Source organism: Stegodyphus dumicola, chromosome 8, assembly GCF_044657685.1.
Source record: "Stegodyphus dumicola isolate Sdum_Otavi_A_Nest chromosome 8, ASM4465768v1".
Taxonomy (NCBI): Eukaryota; Metazoa; Arthropoda; class Arachnida; order Araneae; family Eresidae; genus Stegodyphus; species Stegodyphus dumicola.
Genome location: NC_140775.1, coordinates 140,086,747 through 140,109,105, shown reverse-complemented (window position 1 = coordinate 140,109,105; position 22,359 = coordinate 140,086,747). Strand labels below are relative to the sequence as shown.

The 22,359-nt window shown below is 34.7% G+C and overlaps 1 protein-coding gene across 1 annotated transcript; it reads left to right on the top strand.

Annotated features, from left to right (window-relative positions):
* The first annotated feature begins 4,241 nt into the window (after nucleotides 1–4,241).
* Nucleotides 4,242–16,921, top strand: LOC118191086 (uncharacterized). Its single transcript, XM_085822504.1, has 5 exons — nucleotides 4,242–4,851; nucleotides 4,949–5,017; nucleotides 6,390–6,467; nucleotides 6,714–6,778; nucleotides 16,531–16,921. Exons 1-4 carry the CDS (start codon nucleotides 4,706–4,708, stop codon nucleotides 6,748–6,750), a joined length of 330 nt encoding a protein of 109 aa, XP_085678630.1. The 5' UTR covers nucleotides 4,242–4,705; the 3' UTR covers nucleotides 6,751–6,778; nucleotides 16,531–16,921.
* Nucleotides 16,922–22,359: the final 5,438 nt, after the last annotated feature.

Genomic DNA, 22,359 nt, shown 5'->3' with positions numbered 1-22,359 from the left:
TTTACTGTGCACATATAAATAATACTCTTGTGGTGATTACCTCCCTGAGAAGATCATAGCTAAAAACAATCAGTATTTGTGAGACATAAATAAAAATTCGTAATGAACGTTACCTGTCTGAAACGACGATCGTTCTATTTAGAACAAAAGAAACGTAGTTGTTCACATTATAGAAGATTCACTATTTGCTTCTAGTGTCTCGGATTAATTAAAATTTACTACTTATATTAAAAAATTGAGATCTCTGAATAAACATAAAAAAATTGTTTCGGGTTCTAGTTCAACGATCGTTGATAAAACCCTAGCGTAGCTTCACAGTGAGATGCAAATCTTTTGGCTCTTAACACGTTCGCTACCAACCACGAGTTATCTTGTAGGTCGACGTTTATGTTTAGGCGCCAGCTACGAGTTAATTCGTAGAGCGTTTTTGTTTTATCTACGTCACATACGATCAAACTCGTTGTATTTTCATATTCTTTGAAGATTCTTTGATTTATATTCTTTGATTTCATATGGCTTTGGGGATTAGAAAGAAACACAACAATGTGGCGCAATTCAAGATATAGTATGTTATAATTAATATTAGTATAAGTAATTATAAAGTAAATTTCATAGGAACTGTAAAAATAATCAAGCAATTTATAATAATCTTTCTTATAATAATTGTTGTAGAAATAATCAATCTTTATTATAAGCAACCGCCAACTACGATTGTACTACGAGTATGCTAGTAGTTGGAGCTGTCATAAAACATTTTATCGCACAAACCGACTACGAAATAATTCGTATAATTAATAAAACAACTAATCTAAATTCAATTTCTTTCCCGCAAGTACATGTTTCGTATTTTTATTTTACAATTAATTAATTAAAATTTGATGGCGTGTTGGAACAGTTTTTGAAAATTTCGCTCGGCAGCGAAAGTGTTTATATCACTTTTTTAAAATTCCTTTCGTTTTGTGACAGCATTCTCTTAAATATATGCATTTTACGGATTGCACTCGGGCCAGAATTTTCCAGTTCTTTTTTAAATGACTAGATGGCAGCACTTTCGGAATCAATATTGTTTATCACGGAACTGGAGGAAAATATAGGAATTCAGCTAAAAAGCATTTTCTAGGTCACTAAATTGATTTCTAAATAGGAATATGACGAAAAAGTAGGGAATAGGAAAACGTAGGAAGCATATTAAACTTTTTTTTTATTTCTATGAGTAAATAATTTTTAATTTACTATCCAAAGACTGAAAATATCTGTTTCTAACATTCCTCTAGTTATTCTCACTTCTGTTAAGACTCATAAAAGCGAATTATTTTATGCATATAAATAGAAGTTGCATAAACGAAATCACCTCCCTGTCATATCAGAGTCAGTCATTTATTTTATCATGGTGATAGCGTTGCTATAGTCTGCCTTTTCAATATTTTTTAAACATTTATAATACATATTATTTCTTTGATGGTAATTTAAGATTTCATTATCTTCGTCTTCATTAAGTCTTGTCAAACGTACACAAAAGTGAATACTTACGAGATTAATAAAATTAGTTTCTTAATTGAAAGTAGGCAGTTTATTGGACTAAGCGAGATAAACGTTTTGACATTTAAAATTATCTTAATGAAGACATTAATTTTTAGGTATTAATACAAATGCATTATGAGGGAAAAAAAGCGAGATTATAAATAATTCTAATCTCAATCACATATCTAAGAAGATTTTTGTTTAACTTTGTTATGATATTTTACCGATATCTGATGATTCTGAAAAAAATCTCATTTAAATAACTTACCAAGTAATGTGTTTTCATATTTTAATACAATTATTTAATAAATATTTGCTAATTAGTAAATATTTACTATGAAGCTAAATCATCTTCAGTTTTAAAATTGTCCTGAAAGGGTTTTTAGAGAAAAAAAGAGTATTCTTTGAATTAGACATCTTTTAAAAAGTATATAACATCAGCGCATTATTGTATCAGAGTACGATTTTCACTTAAAATTTGTAATAATGCCGTGTCTGGGGTAAGAGTAAGAGGTTAAGATGCAGTCTAATTAAAATAGTCGCCGATAGATGGCGCTATATAATTAATTTCATGAAGGGTACAAAATTAAATCCTTTAAAAAAGTGTGTGTTCTCATGATGGATAGTTTCATAGTTAGTAACACAGCAATCCAATATGCATTGCAATGCTTTTATTTACCTCAGTCATAAATGTCATACTAACCTTGGTAAAACTTTTAAATAAATGTATATTATGCCAAAGTAATAATGATAAATACTGCCTTTAATAATAAGTTTTTTAAAGTAAAAACCGCACTTTGATATTCCAGTTTTCTAACTTTATATCATTATTTAAAATGCGCCCAGATCTGTTTTCTCTCATATTCTCACTTTCTCGATATAAAATATATACCGGGTGGTCATGAAAAAACTTTCCCGATATATGAATTTCAGGCGGCCTATCCCCTCAACCAATCGAAATCAAATTTCAGATACTGTTTGTTATCTGGAGGTATGCGCTCGAGATAGCAGTGGTTTAAAATAATAGAGCTCTCATTGTTAGGATTACGTTGAAACCATTTCGAAATTTTTGAATGGCAGCACCCACTTTTTTTTCCTGCGCAAATTGATCACCGCATTGAAAAACCATAAATGGCATTCGAACGATACAAATATACCGAAAATTGCCACCGTAGAACGTTTGCAAAGAAGAATATTATAAAAGCCCAACGATAATACAGTGAGGACGTGCATTGACACATTTTGCATACTTCGAAGGGATAACTTCCACGGGTACAAAAACGCGCATCGTCATAAATGCTCGGTACACGACAATGTTGCAGAATTAAGTAATTCCAGAGTTGAAGCACTAGCTTCAATTTTGACATTAACCAACTTGTAGCATGAGATGCATGTCAGTTTTTTATATTTAGTTTATTAGATAATAATTGTAAAGTAATAAAACTTCATGAGAGTATTAATAACGTATTTTTAGCGTTTTAAAACTTGTAAATAATTTTTTTACATACCATTTAATACAAATTTATAAACTAGATCAGTTACCTACTAGTAAATCACAAAAGATTGTCCTCAGATGATATTTATGAGGAAAAAAATCAACCTCGAATTACTCTAATTTGTTTATTAATCGACTCCTCAGGGCAACTGGAAAATGACATCAGACATCCCAAATTTTGAAATTACCGTATATTTCGAAATATAGAGCGCACTTTTAATCCAAAAAATGAAATCGAAATTTCCGTTTGCGCGTTATACGTCGAATATAAAAAATGATAGATTTAAAAATAAGGAAAAATTAATTGCATAAAAAATAGTATTTCTGCATATACCTAAATGCTGTTTATTTGAAAGAAATGATGTACTGTATTGTCATATCACCCCTTTCTTCATCCTCCACCTCATAGAGAACCTCCACTTTCTTGTATTTTGAACATTTATTGCACAAACACAAAACTAATACTAAACTGCAATACTAATAACTGAAATATATAAAGTAATACAAGTTAATTTCCGTTTCATTAATGGCTCCCACGAGCCTTCCCTATGACCTCTCTGTCGGTCTCCCTCTTGGAAACTAAACTTTTGGCGCCTTCAGATTGAGAACCAGCGCCCTCTATACATTTTGTTGGTTGGCGTCACCCATACACCACATGTATGAAATTAAAAAATTTCATTATCGGATAATATGAAATGTTCCTCTTATTCGTCTTTCATTATATCTTCAGGCACATCATCGAATTCTGTTTCATTTTCACAATCACTGTTTTTCTGATCCATAATTAAATAATCATCTTCTGCTCCATCTAGATTGTTAGTATATACATTGTAAATTATCGTATTTGCCGGCGTACAAGACGCCCTTTTTTCTTTGAAAATAGGTCTGAAAAACGAGGTGCGTCTTATACGTTAATACTCAGTTTTTTATTACATTCATTTCTGGAAATTTCGTCTATTCGGAGATATGCAATTTTTTTTCTTGTTTCCTTGCGAAGTGTGGGAATATTAAGAGCCGTTCCCACTGGAGTTTATCTGAACTAACGGAGACAGTTCCCTGTGTCGATTAGTCGATTAGCTCCGTTGTGCCTGCAGTTCAGATTTTCAACTTGCTGCCCTATGGGAAAAAACTGGTTTAGGAGATGAGTCGGCTACGTCAGTTGTCTCCATTATCTCAGATAAACCCCAGTGGGAACGGCCCTTAAGGTGGTCTACTACAGCAGCATTACAATACTAAAAATTTTTTTACACGCAGAATCGCTAATTAAGAAACTATGTTGCGTGAAATTTGGCAGAAATATAAAGCAATAGGTCAGTTTTCGAATCACAATGTTAGAATCAGGTTTGAAATGAAATTTACTTAAATATTATATTTTAAAAAAATTAGTTTGAAATACATAATTTTAATGTGTAGTTTGGAAAGCCATCAATAGATGGCGCTACGAGTTAAAATTTAACATTGTAATCTTATTTCTGCAAAAATTCACGAAGTAATTGATTTTGATATCAGTTATAAATCATATTTTTTTCTAAATAATATTTAGAAGCGTTTCGTATATTCCTTTATACACAGTTTTCACTAAACATTGTCAGCTGTCAGCAGAATGACGTTTACGGCAACCCTATTGCATTGCTATTCCGCACTCGTTTTGTTTACATTTATTTGTACTGTGGTCAGTTTGCAAAAAATATGCGAAAATATCAAGGACGACCGAAAAAACATCCTGTTTTTAATAAAAGATCCAGAATTCAGCGTAAACGTCGCGCTCAAGAAAAAAATATGAAATTAAATTCCCGAGATGTGGAAGATTCCGAACAAGCGGATGTTTTCGAAAGGTGAGAAATAATTTATTCTTTATATCGACTACCCCGTGTTTATGATTTCGTAGTAAGTTAATTCCGAAGTAAAATATGCGTATTTTTTTTATTGAAGGTCAGAAATTATTGATACAACTGCATCTGTGTCAAAGGAGAATCATTGCCCGGATGATTTTTTTACAAAGTAAGTTTTTTTTTTTTTTTTTTTTTTTTGTATGTGTGTGTATGAGGGGATGCTAATAATTGTTCAATTCTGTTATAACAATTTATTCCTCCATTCACACTAAATTGTTGGGAAATATTGAAAGGGTAAATTCCAATTCACAAGGAATTGCTGAAATAATTGAATCTTTTCAAAAGTATGAGCATGTTCTTGCGATCTAAATTGAATTCACCATCATTACATGTATTATTGGAAATTTTATAGTCATATGTTTGCTACGAAATGCTTTGTCAGTTACCTATGGTATATTTTTACAGGTGTATGCACATTTATTCATGTGCTCGCTGTTCAACTTGCTTTTTTTTATTATGTCATTTACTTGGATGTTAAAACTTTCTTTTAGCGTTGGAACATTTTATGATCATTTAGTAAAATTTATATATAAATATATATTATTGCTTGTTTATTTATGGTTCTGTGTATTTGTCATGTATGCATGTTGTGAAGTGTAGTTTTTGAAAAATATGTCACAAATGGTAAATTCCACCAAAAGCTGAATTGAATTGATATTGGGATGCAGGTAATTAGAAAATATCTGCCGTGTATTTTGAGCGTAAACCAAACTAATGCCAAGAATGGGACCAATACGCTCAGGCTTGCTTAGCCTTTTTGCCATTGTCCAAATTGAATTATCTCCAGTATAAAGGGAGTGAATGCTTTCTCTGTATAACAATAAAATATCTGTCTGATCAAAAATCTACCAATAAGAAACTTTTCATATGTTATGTGACAGACTTTCTGCAAACAGAAGTCCTCAGCTCTGTTCTTGTACATGTTTTTTAATTGTGGTTCAGATGTGTACTTCTCAAAGGAATTCTTCTCAAAGGAAGATTATCTGAACATTTAAAAACTATATTCTGCTTTTAGGGGCCTAATATTTTATGCCCCTAAAATTAATATTGAAATTTCTAAAATGTTGAAAAATATGTCATCTGGATTCTGTGCAAAAAATATAATCCCTTTTTCATTTCTGCATTTGCAATTCCTGCATTTTCTTTATTCCTACATTTTTTAATTGGAAGGAATTTCATTCGCAGAGCCCTCTAATTTATTCTTACAAATCATGTAGTAATGTACCATTTTAGATAGATATAAATAACACATTTTGTAATTTTTCTAAACTGTGGTTATACAGCATGATATAATAGCTACACAGGGTATAATAGCTACACAGTATACAGCAATATCTGTCGCACTGTCTGAGATGGGTGGTAGTCATACATAGCTTAATGCTTAAATTTGTTATGTGTTATTTATTTATTCATGTTTTTTTTTTTTTTTTTTTTTTTTTTTTTTTAATTACGTTATAGCAGTTTATTTCTTTCATTCTTAGGTCCGGAAGTGAAAAATTTGACTTTTCTACGCCAGAAGTTACAGCTAATGTTCCTAAGACAAACCAGGCTTTCCTGAGGTAAGTTGGTTTATTTTTAAAATAGATATTAGCTGTGCATGATATTGAAACTCTTACAGTTACTTAATTATGGTTAACTAATTATGTATTAATTTAGAAGTCAAGCAACCAAAATCAGTGTTATATTTTCAAATAATGAATATATCAAAATATGATGCTGAATTTTGTTGCTTGACTCTCAAATTAATACTTGGTTGGTGTGTGATTGTATCTTAATTAAACTAATTATGGTTCTTTTCTTCTCAGTTCTGATCTGACATTTCAATTATTGACTCTGACGTAGAAGGTAGAAATACAAGCTCTCTTTTGGGGTAAATATGTATTTCTCTATGCCAAAATTAAAATGTCATCATTTATGTTTTTCTTTTATGGTGTTACATTATGTTGTTTACATACTGATAGCTATTAAAACTGTTAAATATAATATTGTAGCTATCAAAAAGAGGGGGATGAATTTGATTTGTACCAAATTTGGACGTTTTGCATGAAAGAACTTGAAAATAAAAGATTTTTTTAAAAATATATTCATTGAAATCAGTGAAATTTTCAGACGGGACACTGAAGCAAATGAAAATATTTTGGGGTTTGATTCTTTTGATGGGAGCCTCATCAATAAGCCTACTATCTTTTTTAAATATTGCTTCTTTTTCATTGTTTTCATGATGTTTTATGTTCCCTTCATGAAAGAGATTTTTAATAATTTAAATTTTGTTAATAAAATATAACAAAATGAAATCTATGATTATGTGGCTATTATTTTTTCCATATATATTTATTTGAGGAAAACCAAAAATTTTATCATTTTACAGAATTTTTAAGAAAAATATAAGGATAAAATTTTTTAAATAATTCTGATTACTACCTTTGCTTTCCTCTCGTAATGTGCCTCAAATTAGAGCAATTAGACAACAAATTTAAATCGTGATCTTTTTTTTTCCAAGTTTTTTTTTTAGGCTTAGGAGTATAAATTGCTTATCCCCACAAGACAGTGCATCTTCTTAGTATGCCATCCTAAGGCTCCGTTCACATGATGGTATAAATGTCATAGACGCATAATCATAAGGCACAAAATGTGAGAGTTCCATTCACACCTGCGAGAGAGGGTCTAAGCCATAGCCAATTAGAGAAGCTAAATTTGTGCATGCATGTATGTGTCTACAACTTTCTCTCTCAATAGGTTTTATGTATATGCTCTGATTGGCCGACTCTTATATCAAGTCGGCACAAAGTTGAAAACTTCAAGCTTAATGCCCAAACTAGTTTTTGTGACATAGCAAGGTCTGACTACAAAGCGTTGTTAGTTGGGAATTATGACATTTATACAACGGCTTGAATAGAGCCTTAGAAAGCCATTTGGTAACTGAGTTATCCACCATGAAAGAGTTATTCTTGCCCCTCTGAATTCAGTGTTTACTGGAACACGAACATTTTATACTCAGGTGTAGAGGCCCTTCATGTGAAACCTCCGGCACACAAAGTACTGACTAATATTGCACGAGCAAATGACACTGCGAGCATGGAAGCAGCAGTTGTGAAGATGACTCATCTTCTTGTAGTAATATACTGGTAATCCAGTGTATTATTATTGTTAATTTATTTGCTATCTGTTGCCTAAATTTCCTAAACCTAATTGCGAATGGGCTGCCTGCATGGGCGTTTTCATGGTTTTCCCCGTGTATATGAGCCATTTCCCTTAGAAAGTCCTCCATGAAAGCATCCCTCCTCTTAGGAAGATCAAGTGCTTTGCTGTCATCAAATAAGCCAAATTTAAACCTAATTTGTAATATTTATATATATATTAATTATATATATGTATATATATTGTGTATATATATATATATATATGTATATATATTGTGTATATATATATATATATATGTATATATATTGTGTATATATATATATATATATATATATATATATATTTTAGCTTGGAGTCTGAGCCTCTTCAGGAGAACCTTAATGATGAATTTCTGTGTCCTGATTCACCTTTAATTATCGAAAGGGAAGATCGACGAAAGGCAAATCCATTACCATCTGGCAGAACAATTTGCAATATGTCTTTTGTAATAGTGCAGGCTAGGACATTAGAGCAACATTCCCTAAATTGTAAATTTGGAGGATCATTTATTTTTAACAAAGTGATTCGACGTGGTCTTGTGACTACATATAACTATGTATGTGATAAAATTTTATGTGGGGAAATGGCAACAATTTGTTCTGATATGGAGAAAAGCAGCCTAAATCAGCTTGCAGTATTAGGTGCGTTATCTACTGGCAGTGGATTTTCACAAGAGGAGGAAAAGTTTAGCATCATGGAAATTCCGTATATGAGCAACTCGACCTTTGCTTCTTGTGAGCGAACTACTGGCAAAATAATATAGGGATGTGCACAGGAAACTATGTGTGCTGCTATAGAAGAGGAGAAAAGGCAGGCAGAACTTCGCAATGATAAAGATAATGATGGTTATCACTGTATAACTAACTGTCATTGTTGATGGAGGTTGGTGTAAAAGAAGCTATGGGCATGGTTACAATGCTTCAAGTGGCATATCTGTTATTATAGGCATGGTCACCCAGAAAATTTTGTTTGTTGGAATTCGCAACAAAGTGTGCCTTATATGCAGTGCTATTGAAGATGGCAAGATGCCAAATAAAGTGCACCTTTGTTGGCGAAATTGGAATGGGCCTTCTACAGCTATGGAAAGCAGTGCCATTGTGGAAGGTCTGAATTATCTCCAGTGTGTTCACAAAATACGTTGTACTCGACTTGTTGGAGATGGAGATGCTAACACAATGGCCAAAGTGAAAGAAAGCGTTTCATATGGAGGACGGGTGATCAAAGTAGAATGTGCTAACCATGCTGTTCGAAGATATCGCAGAGCTCTTGAGAAACTTCAGCAAAATACTGCGCGCTTCCCCGGGGCTAAAGGAATTGCTGCCCGTAAATTGCTGAAAATTAAAATGCCACTGTTAGTCAGAGGTGCTAGAGTAGCTATAGAAGCTCATGCTTTACCTAGCCATTATCAGCACACACAAGAAGCTATTGATGCATTAGTATCTGACTTGAGAAATGGGCCACATCATGTATTTGGCAAGCATGATGCTTGTAGTGCTTTTTGTGCAAAGAAAGGTGCAGAGTTGGACAGCACATACAATGAAATTTTTTCCTCGGGTATGTTGCAAGCTATTGAAGCAGAAGTGGGAAGAGTACTGATATCGTGTAGCAGTACTCTTATTTGGAATGCCACAAATAATCCTGCTGAAAGCTTCATGAGTCAACTGTGTAAAACATCTGGTGGAAAAAGAGTTGATTTTTCCAAAGCTGGTGGCATGAACAGGCGTGCAAGTATTGCTGTCATGGCCTATCAAAATCCAGCACAGCAGTGGCAAAAAAATGCACAAAAAGCTGTAACAGGAAGTAGCCCCAGGACTCGAACTTTGAAATTCTTAACTTCCAGAAATAAGCGCCATGTAAAACGTCTTGAGAGACGTAGACTTTTTGACACTGAGAAGAAAAAGAGAAATATGAGGAAAGCAGGACATATTCAGCAAGGTGGGGATATTTCTTATGGTGATTTTCCTGAGAAACCAGACCTATCAGACGAAGCATATGAATTGGCAGCTAAAAATTTTTTTATATCAATTGAAGTTCCAAAAAAAGATTCTCTTGAGGCCGTAACACGTGGACAGTCATCATCTGAAAGATGGCGTCACGAAAGATCAAGAAGAATATCATCATCCTTTTTCAAAGATGTTGCTGATAGGCGTCCAACAACACTCAGTGCTGCTTTAGTGAAACGTATCATATATAATGATAACGTTTCAACTAAAGCATTAAAGTATGGCTTGGCTAACGAAGCAGTAGCCTTAAATCAATACAAGGAAAAGCACATGGGAAAAAACATCAGACGTTGTGGCCTTTTTATTGATCCTAAATATCCCTTTCTTTGTACTTCGCCAGATGGATTGATAGACGAAGATGGATTACTTGAAATAAAATGTCCTTATACAGCCAGATTCTCAGCAGACTTGTCAGACTTTTTCAGCAAGCCTAATTCTGTTGGTCTTCGGATGGATGCTGATAATAATCTTTATTTACCGAAAAGCCACAAATATTATTTTCAAATTCAAGGGCAGTTAGCCATAACAGAGAGGAATTGGTGTGATTTATATATATGGTGCAGAGAAGATGCAATCGCATTAAGAATACCCGAAGACAAAACTTTCTGGATCAGTTTAGTTCCAAAACTCGAAAAATTTTACGTGAATTGTATTCTTCCTGAGCTTGTTGATCCAAGAGCACCAAGAAAAATGTCTCTTAGAGAACCGAAGTATATTGTTGATGCTAGAGCACAGAATGAGAAACAAAAACAGGCCACTGCTTCTGTAAAACAAACACAAGAAAAAAGAGAAATTGAAATTTCAGAAGCAGATAAAATTATTTCATCTCCTAGAAAGAATGCAGGAGAGAAAAGAATCAGGAAACCAAAAATTATTTTTGATTTGTAATCAGTAACAAGCCAAGCCAGCACACCGTAACATTTTCTACGTCTGAATAAAAACTATGCCTGCAACAAAGCATTATGATTAAATCCATACCTAATTAGAATATTACCCCATTTCTCTAAAAAAATATGTTCAAAAAGTCTCTGCTTTCAGTAATAGATACGTCTGATCAATTCTGCCATAATTCTGTAATCAATACTTGAAGCTAGAATCTCCTGTGCTGCACTGCCATTGCATCTCTTTTCTGAATGTTTCATCATCCACTTCTCATTCTAAATATTCCTGTGTGCTTTCATTTATAGCTGCTAACTTGTTGTGAACATTTTCTGCACCACATGTTATATTTTGCAGTGTAAATAATGCGTGCAATCATATATTTTGGTTTTAATCATCAGTAACTTTGATAAAACTACATTTATGCAAAGAAGACTTCCATAAAGTCACAGTTTCTGTGAAAAAGAAAATAAGTTTGATGACCTCTGTCATAATTCAATAAATAATTTTTTAAAATAGCATCACCTGTGCTGCACTAACATTGGAAAAAATTAAAGTCATCTCTTTTCTGAATGTTTCCTCATGCACTTCTGTTTCTAAGTATTCCTGTGTGCTTTGAATTGGTTTTATTGAATTTTTTACTGATTTCTGCATTATTAATGAGCAATTTTTTCCAGTTTATTGTTTCTGAGATCACAAACTTGGAATATATATTCGAAAGTAGTGGTTCCTCTCACTGCTGCTGAAGAATGTGACCTTGATTTCTTCAAACACCTTAAAATGCTTGCTCATAACGATTTCCTGCAGAAGCAAAAATGAGCATCCAGAGATGAAAGTTTCCAAACTCTTCAAAGCAAGCGGATAGCATTGAACAGCAACCTGGGGATGATGAAAGTCATAAAATCTGGTGACCCCGCAGGCAAGAAAATTTAAATGATGATAGCTGCTATAAGCCGATCGGCGGAAGTTCAGATTCCGGCAATGAGCCAAGAAGAAATAAAACTATTTGTCACCAGCCAGAAAGAGTAAGGAAAGTGTCTGCTAACATGAGAATGAAGGTTTTTGATGCTGCAAAAAAGCTGATGGAAATAGAAATGCCAGTACCCAGCCTGACATTCCCCCCCGGGGTTGACGTAGAGAACTCTGCGAAGCTACTGGCTAGGATCTGTACCTAGGCAGTCTCGGCCACGGGGGTATAAAATTTATGAACTTAGTGGTTCTGAAGGCTCTGGGAAAGGTCACTTATTGGCCGGCCTCGGAGTCTGGCACGTCCTAGCGCGGCGTGGTACTAGTAGCCCATTGGGTTTCCCCCAGGTTCGCTGGGTAATGTCCCGCTGCGACGGGCTCGCCCAAGCGACTGGTAGGAGCATTAGACGACCGGTGCTGCCTGGTGTCTTATCCAGGTGGTACACTGCTCCCTTGGAGGATAATAGTGGAGGTTGAACCTCCACGACGTGCCCAAAGGGGGAGTAGGCCTGCAGTGTGATTTAGTTCACGGAGCAGGGAAGCCTAAAACTTACTTACTTACTTACCCAGCCTGACATGTACACTGACAACGATGCAACCCAGGAGAATCAAGATAGATTCTGCTACACCAAACAAGTGGCTTGCATTAATCCTATCACAATTCAGGACTCCTGATTCAGCTGGAAGGACATCCATACAATGATATTTGAGAAGAAGACATACAAAATTGAGTATCGTGGAAAGATGATTGCTTATATCTTGAACGTGGATGATCCACTTGTCTACAAAACTCATAACCATGCTAAAAAATAAGGACATCAAATTTCAGTGCATCCTGCTCTCACAAGAGAGAAAGGTGATCATTAGAAGCCTTCCCAGCTCCACATGTTAATGCTGCCTCATGTTGCATAATATAATAATACACACACTGGCCAATCAATAAGAAACCTTTCAGATTTTCATCTGAATGCATGCTAGGGATGAAATATCCAAATTTTTTCTATGATGTGGATTATACTTGGTTAAAATGCCAGTATAAGTAAGGTGTAAGAGTGCTTTTCATGATGAATGAAGTAAAATGGGGGAAAAAAGGCGGCAGATCGTTCACCATTTGAAAAAGGGGCTTATTGTTGGTGCACATTTAGTGGGGGCATCGATTTCGAATCCTTCTCTAAAAAATGTAACTGCAGTTCGAGCATAGTTTTCAAAGACAGTGATCAGCGGTATCTCCGATGAATTGTACGGCAGAACACGGATTCAACTATCACAAATCGTCAACCAAGGCTCTTCCCAACAAATTTCAGCTAGAACTATGCGCAGCGAATTGCAGAGGGATAGGAATGCATAGTTTTGGTGCCTGTAAGAAAATCACTCAGTTCTGCCGACATGCAAGACTTCATTTTCAGTGGTGTCGAGAAAAGACACTGGACATCTGAGTATTGGAAATGGGTAATGTGGTGGGATATTACATTATGTATTACATATTAAACATAAGTTATGGGTTACCTCATAACTACAGAAGGTTCCTGTTCGCTGCCAGAAAAAGTTGAAGTAATCTGCAATGTAAATTACCGACAATACATGAGCTTTGTTCATTTATGGGCATGATAAAATTTTATCGATGCTTTTTGAAAAATGCTGCAGAAACTCAAGGAGTCATACACGAAATGTTAAAGGGTGATAAAAAGAGATCATTGTAAAGTTCCATGCACAGATGAAGGTGTTTAGTGTATTTAATTATGGCAAAGGACACAAGGGCTATCTGCCTAAGGGGAGGGATGCCTTCGTGGAGGACTTTCTAAGGGAAACTGGCTCATATACACGTTACACATGGGGAAAACCACGAAAACGCCCATGCAGCCAGTCCGTTCGCGGGATTCGAACCTCGGACCGAACTACCAGTGTTCAGCGATTTTACCGCTCTGCCGCTGGTAGGCCTGCACAGATGAAGGAATTCACCAGTTTGAGAAGTGCAAATCTGATTTAGTCAATGGTGCCCTTTTGTGTTTCCCAATGGATTACCCTTTGTGTGCAGATACATCAGACTTTCCTATAGGATCAGTATTGCAGCAATTGGAAGAACAAGAACAAGACTGAAAACCTATTGTGTTCTACTCTAAAACATTAAATAATGCACAGAAGGTTTATAGTACCTATGACAGAGAATTCTTAGGAATATATCTTTCTGTCAAGCATTTTAAACATTTATCGGAAGGACGCAAATTCATGATACTTACTGATCACAAGCCACTGTCATATGCATAGAAGCAAAAGAATGGGAAGGCATAACCCAGACAACAACACCAACTTCAGTATATATCGGAATTTTCAACTGATATTCAGCATATTGATGCCAAAGAAAATTTAGTTGCAGTTGAAGTAGTCTCAGTTACTGGCTATGAAGCAGTAGCAGATGCTCAAGAATATAATGAAGAATTGCAACATTTAATGACAGGTAGTGCTTCACTGAAATTTAAATCATCTACATTAGCATTTTGGAAAACATTAAAATGTGACAGCTCAACAACCAGTATCAGGCCTTTTATTTCAAAGCAATTTAGACAACAAATGTTTCATCAAATTCATAATTTTGCTCCTCTGGTATCAGGACAACTGTCAACGAGATGACTGAAAAATTTATCTTTCCAAATATAAAGAAAGAAATTCACGAATAGACTTAAAGTCCTGTTAATTGTCAAAGGAGCAAAGTCAACAGGCATACAAAATCTAAAATAGCCGAGTTCCAAGCACCTCATGCTAGATTAAGTATTGTGCAAGTTGACCTGATTGGGCCATTACCACCATCTGCTGGTAGGACGTATTATCTGACATTTATTGACCATTTTTCCTGTTAGGGAGAAGTAGTTTCTTTACCAGATATCACAAGAGAAATGGCTGTCAAAGCATTTTACAATCATTGGATTATCAGATTTGTTGTGCCTAGTTCCATAATCTCAGATCAAGGAAGACAGTTTGAGTCGCAGCCTTTCAAGAGCCTTGCAAAAGTATGTGGTGCTAAAGTTTTACGTTCCACTCCATACCACCCACATTGCAGTGGGAAAATTGAGCAGTTTCTCAGAACTTAAAAAAATGCAATAAAGGCTCACAGCAACATCAGATGGACAGAAATCCTTCTAGGATTCAGAGTTGCAATATGTCCTGATACTAATCACTCTGTAGCTCAAATGGTATATTTTATGCAAATAAGGTTACCATGTGAGTTTTTCAACTACCTACCACTAAAACTAAACCTGAACCATTTGTAACAAATTTACTGTCTTTTATGGATCAGCACCAGTTTATCAACTGCTAACAAACATAAAATATTTATGCATAAAGACTTGAGATCATGTTCTCATGTGTTTGTGAGAACTGATCGTGTGAAAAAGGCACTTGAATTTGCTTATTGAGGGACCATTTTTTTGTGGTGAAAAAATATGATAAATATTTCCGAGTCTTAATTAAGGACAGACAAGTTAACATTTCATTGACAGACTGAAACCAGCTTATTTGTTACTTTCGAACAAATTACTAGAAACAGTGACTGAAAATAAAAAACCATTTCACATTTCATGTACCCAAAATTCTGATACTGTACCTAACGTCAAATCTATTATTCTAGATGGTATGAAAATCAGAAAATGTGTTGGATTTAAGGACTAATGTTTTGTATATTTTGCTATACTTCATCATTCCTCTGACATCATCTTCTAAATATTAGTAAATATATATCTGCATTAGTGATAATCAGCTGTGAGCACATAGTGCACCATCTGCAACTCATTTGGGTATAAACTATGCTAGTGATTATAATGTCCTTGCTTTTTCCCATATGCCATATGTTGCATGAAATTTTTTTATATGAATCTAGCTTCCTGTGAGGAATTTCTGTGATCTTTCTAGTATGTATGGTCAAGAATTAGGCTTGTGATATACTGTCATGATTTTGCCCACATGTTCCCTGAATATACTACCATTTCCTTAGGAAGACTTCCAAGAAGAATACTGTTGTGAGTTCTAAGCCTAACTATGGTTTGGAACTGTTTATAATGAATTATTGGGATTCTGCACATGTAATGTGGATGCAATTCTATTTCCATTTAGAAGATTTTCTGCAAAGGCAATGCTTTAGCTGTGAGATAATTCTGTTTTGGAAATAAAACTGATATTTATTTAGATTTGTGGTATTTATAAGGCAGTTTATCAATAGCAGGTAGCATCTTGCCTCTTTGCTTTGATCAGGGCCTGTGCAACCAGTGGTAGTCAAAATTTTTAGAATTTAGAGAATAGTGCATAGCAAAATTTTATAATTTAGCAGAGGGCACTGAGCAGCAGAATTTAGAGGCAAAAAAATGTTCAAAACTTACGAAGACATCAGCCAGCAGAATTTAGGATATGCAGAGATTGCACTGAGTGGCAATAGTGCCATATGTTACATTTGCTATCTGCATTATTAATTTGTGAAACAATTTCAGCTGTTTGAAAATGCATTTTTCTGTTAGAAATTTGTATTTCTTGCAATTTCTTTTTTTTGGGGGGGGTCGAGAATATGGTGTTAAAAATATTTTATCATTTTCTTTTTTTTTTTTTTCAGGTGAAAATTTTGTGCATGATTTTGCTTTCATTGAGACGTCTCTGGGTGAGGAGTTACTAAGGAAGAGAAACTTACATGCAGGTTGAAGCATGCAGTGTCAAATGTATAAGGAATATAAAAGATGCTGTATATTAGTATAAGTTTGAATAACCATAATAAAAAAATTTCTTGAAAATTGTGTTTTTTCTGCGAGTTATTAAAATTGGAAATAATTAATTACAATATTTATGAAAATTTTCGAAAATAAAAATACAAGTAGTATTTAAAAAGTACTGCAAAACTCATTTTTAAGTAGAAAAATTATTCTCAGATGAAATTCTTTCGATTATGCAAAAGGACTTTTTTAGTATTTGAAAGGTTCATTTGAACCCAACAACTGAAACTAACGTATCCCCAGTTTATTGATACCAACCATTTTGTTGGTATCAATGAACCCACTACTTTCTAAAAGCATTTCTGTCAATTACTAAGGGCTAATGAACAAGTGTTGAATTCTCAAGATGAATGTTGCCGAAACAGAAAAAAAGTGTACTTCAGAACATTCTGCAGTAGCTCAAACAAAGTCACGGACCTCATCTATACTGTAGTCAGAGAGAAATTATTCCCCTTCCTTTTCTTTCAAAAGCTGAGTTTCCAAACGCACAACGGGAGGCCATTGCTAAAAGCTGTGGAACCAGTTTTATAGCTATTTTTAGCAACTTGTGAGCTGTTTTTCAGATAACACAGTAAATCTCGGGGAGGGGGAATTTGAAATCATGATCACTGCCGGTACGGCAGAATTTAGGTACAGCCAAATTGTAAAATTCAGCGAAGCATCAAGCAATAAAATTTTAGAATTTTGTGGGAAGGGCACTTGACAACAGAATTTATTGCGTACAAAGTCAGCAAAATGCATAGCGCCGTACCTGATTCATGATACAGCAGTATCCATTACCAATAGCAAACTTGTTTGAGGATAAGTTCGAAAAAATGTTTTCTAGTTGTTACCTAAAATCGGTAAACAATAATCTTTGAAAGATTATTCGATTATATCGTTACTAATATGGTAAAAATTTGAAAAGCAATCAGAAGCCGTATCTCTAGGGTCTTCACGTCACGATTTATTTTTATTTGTTCGAATATGATATTTATATCTCTCTTCCTACAAGTATGTATCTTCGTACGTATAAAGTATCAAAAATAATAAAAGTAATTAATAAATTTTCTCTAGTTGCCCTGAAAACTACATCTGAATATAAAGATAAGAAAGACATCAGTAAATTGCTGTTGTTATTTGCTGATCATAATGGTAATCAACCGAACATGATCACATATACCGTCTTCAAAACTTTGATTTTTATCAAGCTTCATATAAATACTAGGTTTTTGTTAGTCACGTAATTTGACATCCTAAATTTAAGATGACAGATGAAATAATGACTAGTTCTGAATTAGCTCACTCAGGAAGTAAAATTTTCTCCTTCCCGTCAATATAGCATATTTATAGCTCCCAATGATGGCGATCACTAACTAAATATGTTATGGATTAGAACCCTATTGCACTCCAAGTTTTTCTTTATTCGCTTTATGTGCATGCATGCTTGGTTGTGGAAGAAATTAAAAAGCCCTTTTTTTTTTTTTTACTTAGGTTATTCGAATGTATACGCCAGACATTTATTTGTTGAACTGTAGTTATAATTTGGAACGTGGTGCTAGAGCCGTTGAAGCCGAACCGAACGTCAGTTTGTTTAGAATTATAGAGTTTGATTACGCCAAAGCAGGTGAATTTGGAAAACACCAAAATCGGTCATGCATCCAACTCGTTATCGAGGCTTGAACTCCGGATGAACTACCAGTGCTCGGCGGCTCGCTTGCTAGAATTGCGTTAGGCTCTTTGAATGTAGCAAAGCCACGAGGGTTACCTTCTTAAGATGGCAGGCCTTCGTGGAGTCATTTTCTGAAGGCTTAGATTAGGTTATTATGGCAAAGCACAGTAGGATGCCTTCATGTTGAACTTTCTTAGAGAAATTGACAACCCATACACGTTACACATACAGAAAATTATGAAAACGTCCATGCAGCCGGCCCGTTAGCCTTGATTCGAATCCAGGTCGAAACTACCAGTGTTCAGCGATTTAATTCCTCTACCGCGGGAGGGCCTAATTGCTGAAGGGAACTGGCTTGTATTCATATTACACACGGTGAAAACAAACAATGCAATCAGCTGATTCGTCTGGCATCGAACCCAAACCAGTTCGAACTTCCAATATTCAGTAGTTTTAACCACTCGGCCACTGGTGGCGTGTGGTAGGAGCCACAGATAATGTACTGAGTAGCGAAAATCCCTAATAGTGGCCCTGGTTACTAGTAGGATTGTAAGTATATTGGTAATCATCCAATCTACGGCAAGGAAATTTCGGAGCTTAATTGTAAAGTCAAATGCGACACTCCGATAAACGTGGTATATGTAGAGATGGAAAAATTTATTATTTAAAATACTTGTATTTATTAGTAAACATTTTATAAAATTTATTCTTAATTTAGCGTTTAAGAATTCTAAGAGAGTTATCTGAGTATTTTTTCCTCCTTTGGTAATCCAATAAAATTGAGTAAATTTATGTTCTGTAATATCTTTGCGTGTTATATACATAGTTTTTTTTTTTTTTTTTTTTTTTTTCTTTTTTTTTTTTTTTTCTTTCAAAGTTAGACAAGTTTACACAAACAATATAGGTCGAAAAGGGAGCTGGTCTGCGCCCGGTGAGCCTGTCGGCAGCGTCGCAAAGCGTAATTTGACTAACGAAAAGATCATGCTTTGGATCTGGTGATCTGGATAGTCACTTGTGTTGAAAAATAAATTTATTTCAACAACATAGGCCAAAAATTTAGTTGATCTGCGCCCGTGAGTCCGTCGGCAGCATCGTAAAGCGTAATTTGACTAACAAAAAGATCATTCTTTTGTATTTGGTGGGATTGTCGTGGTATTAATCACAAATAGTATATGGAAAAAGGTAAAACCCTTGACAGTAAAGGATACAACGAGATGCTAGTGCATATTGACGCTGCTATCAAGGAAAAAGAGTCGAATTGAGTTCCGGTGCAGAAAGGTAACGTTCCATCAAGATAATACCATACGTGTCTGCATTCACCGGCTGGCCTCTGTACGGACTCGAAAGGAATCTTTCACCACATCCACCATATAACCCCGACATCGCACGTTCGGACTTTCAGCTACATCTTGCTGGTCCTATCTTCACTTCTGCACAAGACGTCCGAAATGAGGTTGACCTGTGTTTGGACTCGGGCCACCAAGTTTCCGAGCCGAAGGTTTTGAAAAACTACGAAAAAATTGGCAGAAAAGCATAGATTTTTGGTAGTGATTACTATCCGCACTAAAGGTACTGACTGCTTTTTTTTTTTTTTTTTCATAACTTTATGAAGAACGTTCGTGCTTAAAATTTTCGTTACAAGCATTAAATTCTGTAATTTATGAATTCCTTCCCACTTCTCATGTATTTATCAACTGTTCTTTATGAACCTGATATTCCTACAATTATCAGCTGTACTTTATAAATCTGATATGTAGAAAAGCAATTTGATTTTATGCATTTCAGTATCAAGTGAAATCTTTAAACTAATCGTTCATTATAACACTTTATGTTGTTTTCATTCAAAGCTGAACTCAGATAATGTGCCGAGGTTGAACTACCAGTAATAGGCGACTTTAGCGCTCGCCCGCTAGAATTTAGAGAGGAACTGAGTGCTAGAATTGGGTTAGGCTCTTTGAATATAGCAAAGCCACGAGGTGGCAGATAGCAGATGCTTTCGTGGAGGAAGTTTCTGAAGGCTTAGTTTAGTTTATAGCAAAGCTCCCCATACACGTTACACACGGGGAAGATTATGAAAACGCCCATGTAGCCAGCCCGTTCGCCTTCATTCGAACCCAGGTCGGAACTACCAGTGTTCAGCGATTTAACCGCTTGGCCGCGGGTGAGCCTAATTGCTGAAGGAAACTGGGTCGTATTCATGTTGCACAACAGGAAAACAAACCATGCAGCCAGCTGGTTCGCCTGGGATCGAACCGAAACCAGGTCGAACTTCCAGTAATCAATATTCTTAACCCCTCAGCCACTGGCGGCGCGTGGCAGAAGTGAGAGCCACAGATATTGTAGTGAGCAGCAAAAACCTCTAATACTGGCTCTGGTTACTAGTAGAATTATATATTGGTAATAATCCAATCTACAGCAATGAAATTTCGGAGCATAATTGTGAAGTTAAATACGACACTCCGATAAACGTGATAAAGATGAAAAATTTTTTAAAAAAGGAAACTTACTATGCAAATACATGTATTCATTAGTAAACATTTTATAAAATTTATTCTTAATTTAGCGTTTATGAATTCTCAGAGAATTATCTCATCGAATTATTTTTTTCTCCTCTGGTAATCCAATATAATTGAGTAAATTTATGTGCTGTTAATATCTTTGCCTGTTATGTACATAGTTTTTTTTTTTTTTTTTTTTTTTTCGTTCAAAGTTAGATAAAACTGAACGTACGTTACACTGAAATTACTTTGTCTAGAAAGTAAGCGCTTGAGTAGAAACAGATATTGGGTTTTATTTTTAGAAGACATGAGATCGCTTTCTGTAAAGTAATGTTATAAAATTTTGAATTTGAAATAATCGTACTTCGTTTTTAGTAGCGCAGAATGATAAAGATTTAATGAGAATATAGCAAAGCATCTTTTTAGAGACGCTGTTATAATTTTGCTATTTTATTTTTTTATGGTAGGTCAAGGAAAAAGGCAGGCTGCTAAATACGGTAACAGCACATTACTCTGTTTCATATATAGCGAATCCGCTCTGAAATGAGGCACGAAGTGGTAAAGTAGCTGAACACCAGTATTTCGGTCCGAGTTTCGAATCCCGCGAAGGGACTGGTTGCGCTTTCGTGGTTTTACCCTGTGTAACGTGTCTAGGAGCCAATTTCCCTTAGAAAGTCTTCCACGAAGTCATCCTTTCCCTTAGGCAGATAGATCGTACCGGTGTTTATGTTATCAACAGTAGTGGTTATTTTTAAAAATGATCATCCTAGAAAGATGATTGCCAAAAAGTATTCACTTCGCATATTTATACGTTATGCATGAATATACTCTTTTTAGTCAATCTAATATATATAAATTACTAATGCTGTAAAAAAATTCAATTTTCAATATTCTGTTTCCTATTTGTTCCTGTTCAATGAAACAAGATTCATACACAGCAAATCCAAATGCATCGCTACAGGAAGATGATAAACCAGCACAGTACGTAATTACAGTTACATCCGGAAAAGAGTAGATATACATATAAATACATAATATATATATACGGTATACAACGATATACAATATATATATATATTATCGTTTTTTAGGATGTATCTATAATATGTATCATTTTACTTTATTAAAATATAATATTCACTTTTGTAATTTAGGAATTCCTTCTCCCTTATCATGTATTATCAGCTTGTACTTTATAAACCTGATACCCCTTCAATTATCAGCTGTATTTTATAAACCTGAAACATAGAAACGCAATTTGATTTTATGTATTTCAGTATCAAGTGAAATATTAAAACTGATTGTTCATTATAACACTTTATGTATTCATTCAAAGCGGATCTCAGATAATGTGCCGCAAATTATTTCCACACTAAGTTTTTTGTGCAAATAATACGTCCTGCTAGTGTTTTTGTAATAAAATGCATGTTATTAATTGATTTCGAATTTTCGTTGCATCTTGATATTGCTGCCAAAAGATATTCAATCAACAATAGTATCTTTTACTACGTTTATGTGTGTGGATA

What these genes read in the sequence shown, in the direction of transcription:
- LOC118191086 (XM_085822504.1), top strand. Translation starts at nt 4,706, where the DNA reads ATGCGAAAATATCAAGGACGACCGAAAAAACATCCTGTTTTTAATAAA. An exon ending in CAAGCGGATGTTTTCGAAAG is followed by an intron (nt 4,852 to 4,948) that starts GTGAGAAATAAT and finishes TTTTTATTGAAG; the next exon opens with GTCAGAAATTATTGATACAA. An exon ending in CCGGATGATTTTTTTACAAA is followed by an intron (nt 5,018 to 6,389) that starts GTAAGTTTTTTT and finishes TTTCATTCTTAG; the next exon opens with GTCCGGAAGTGAAAAATTTG.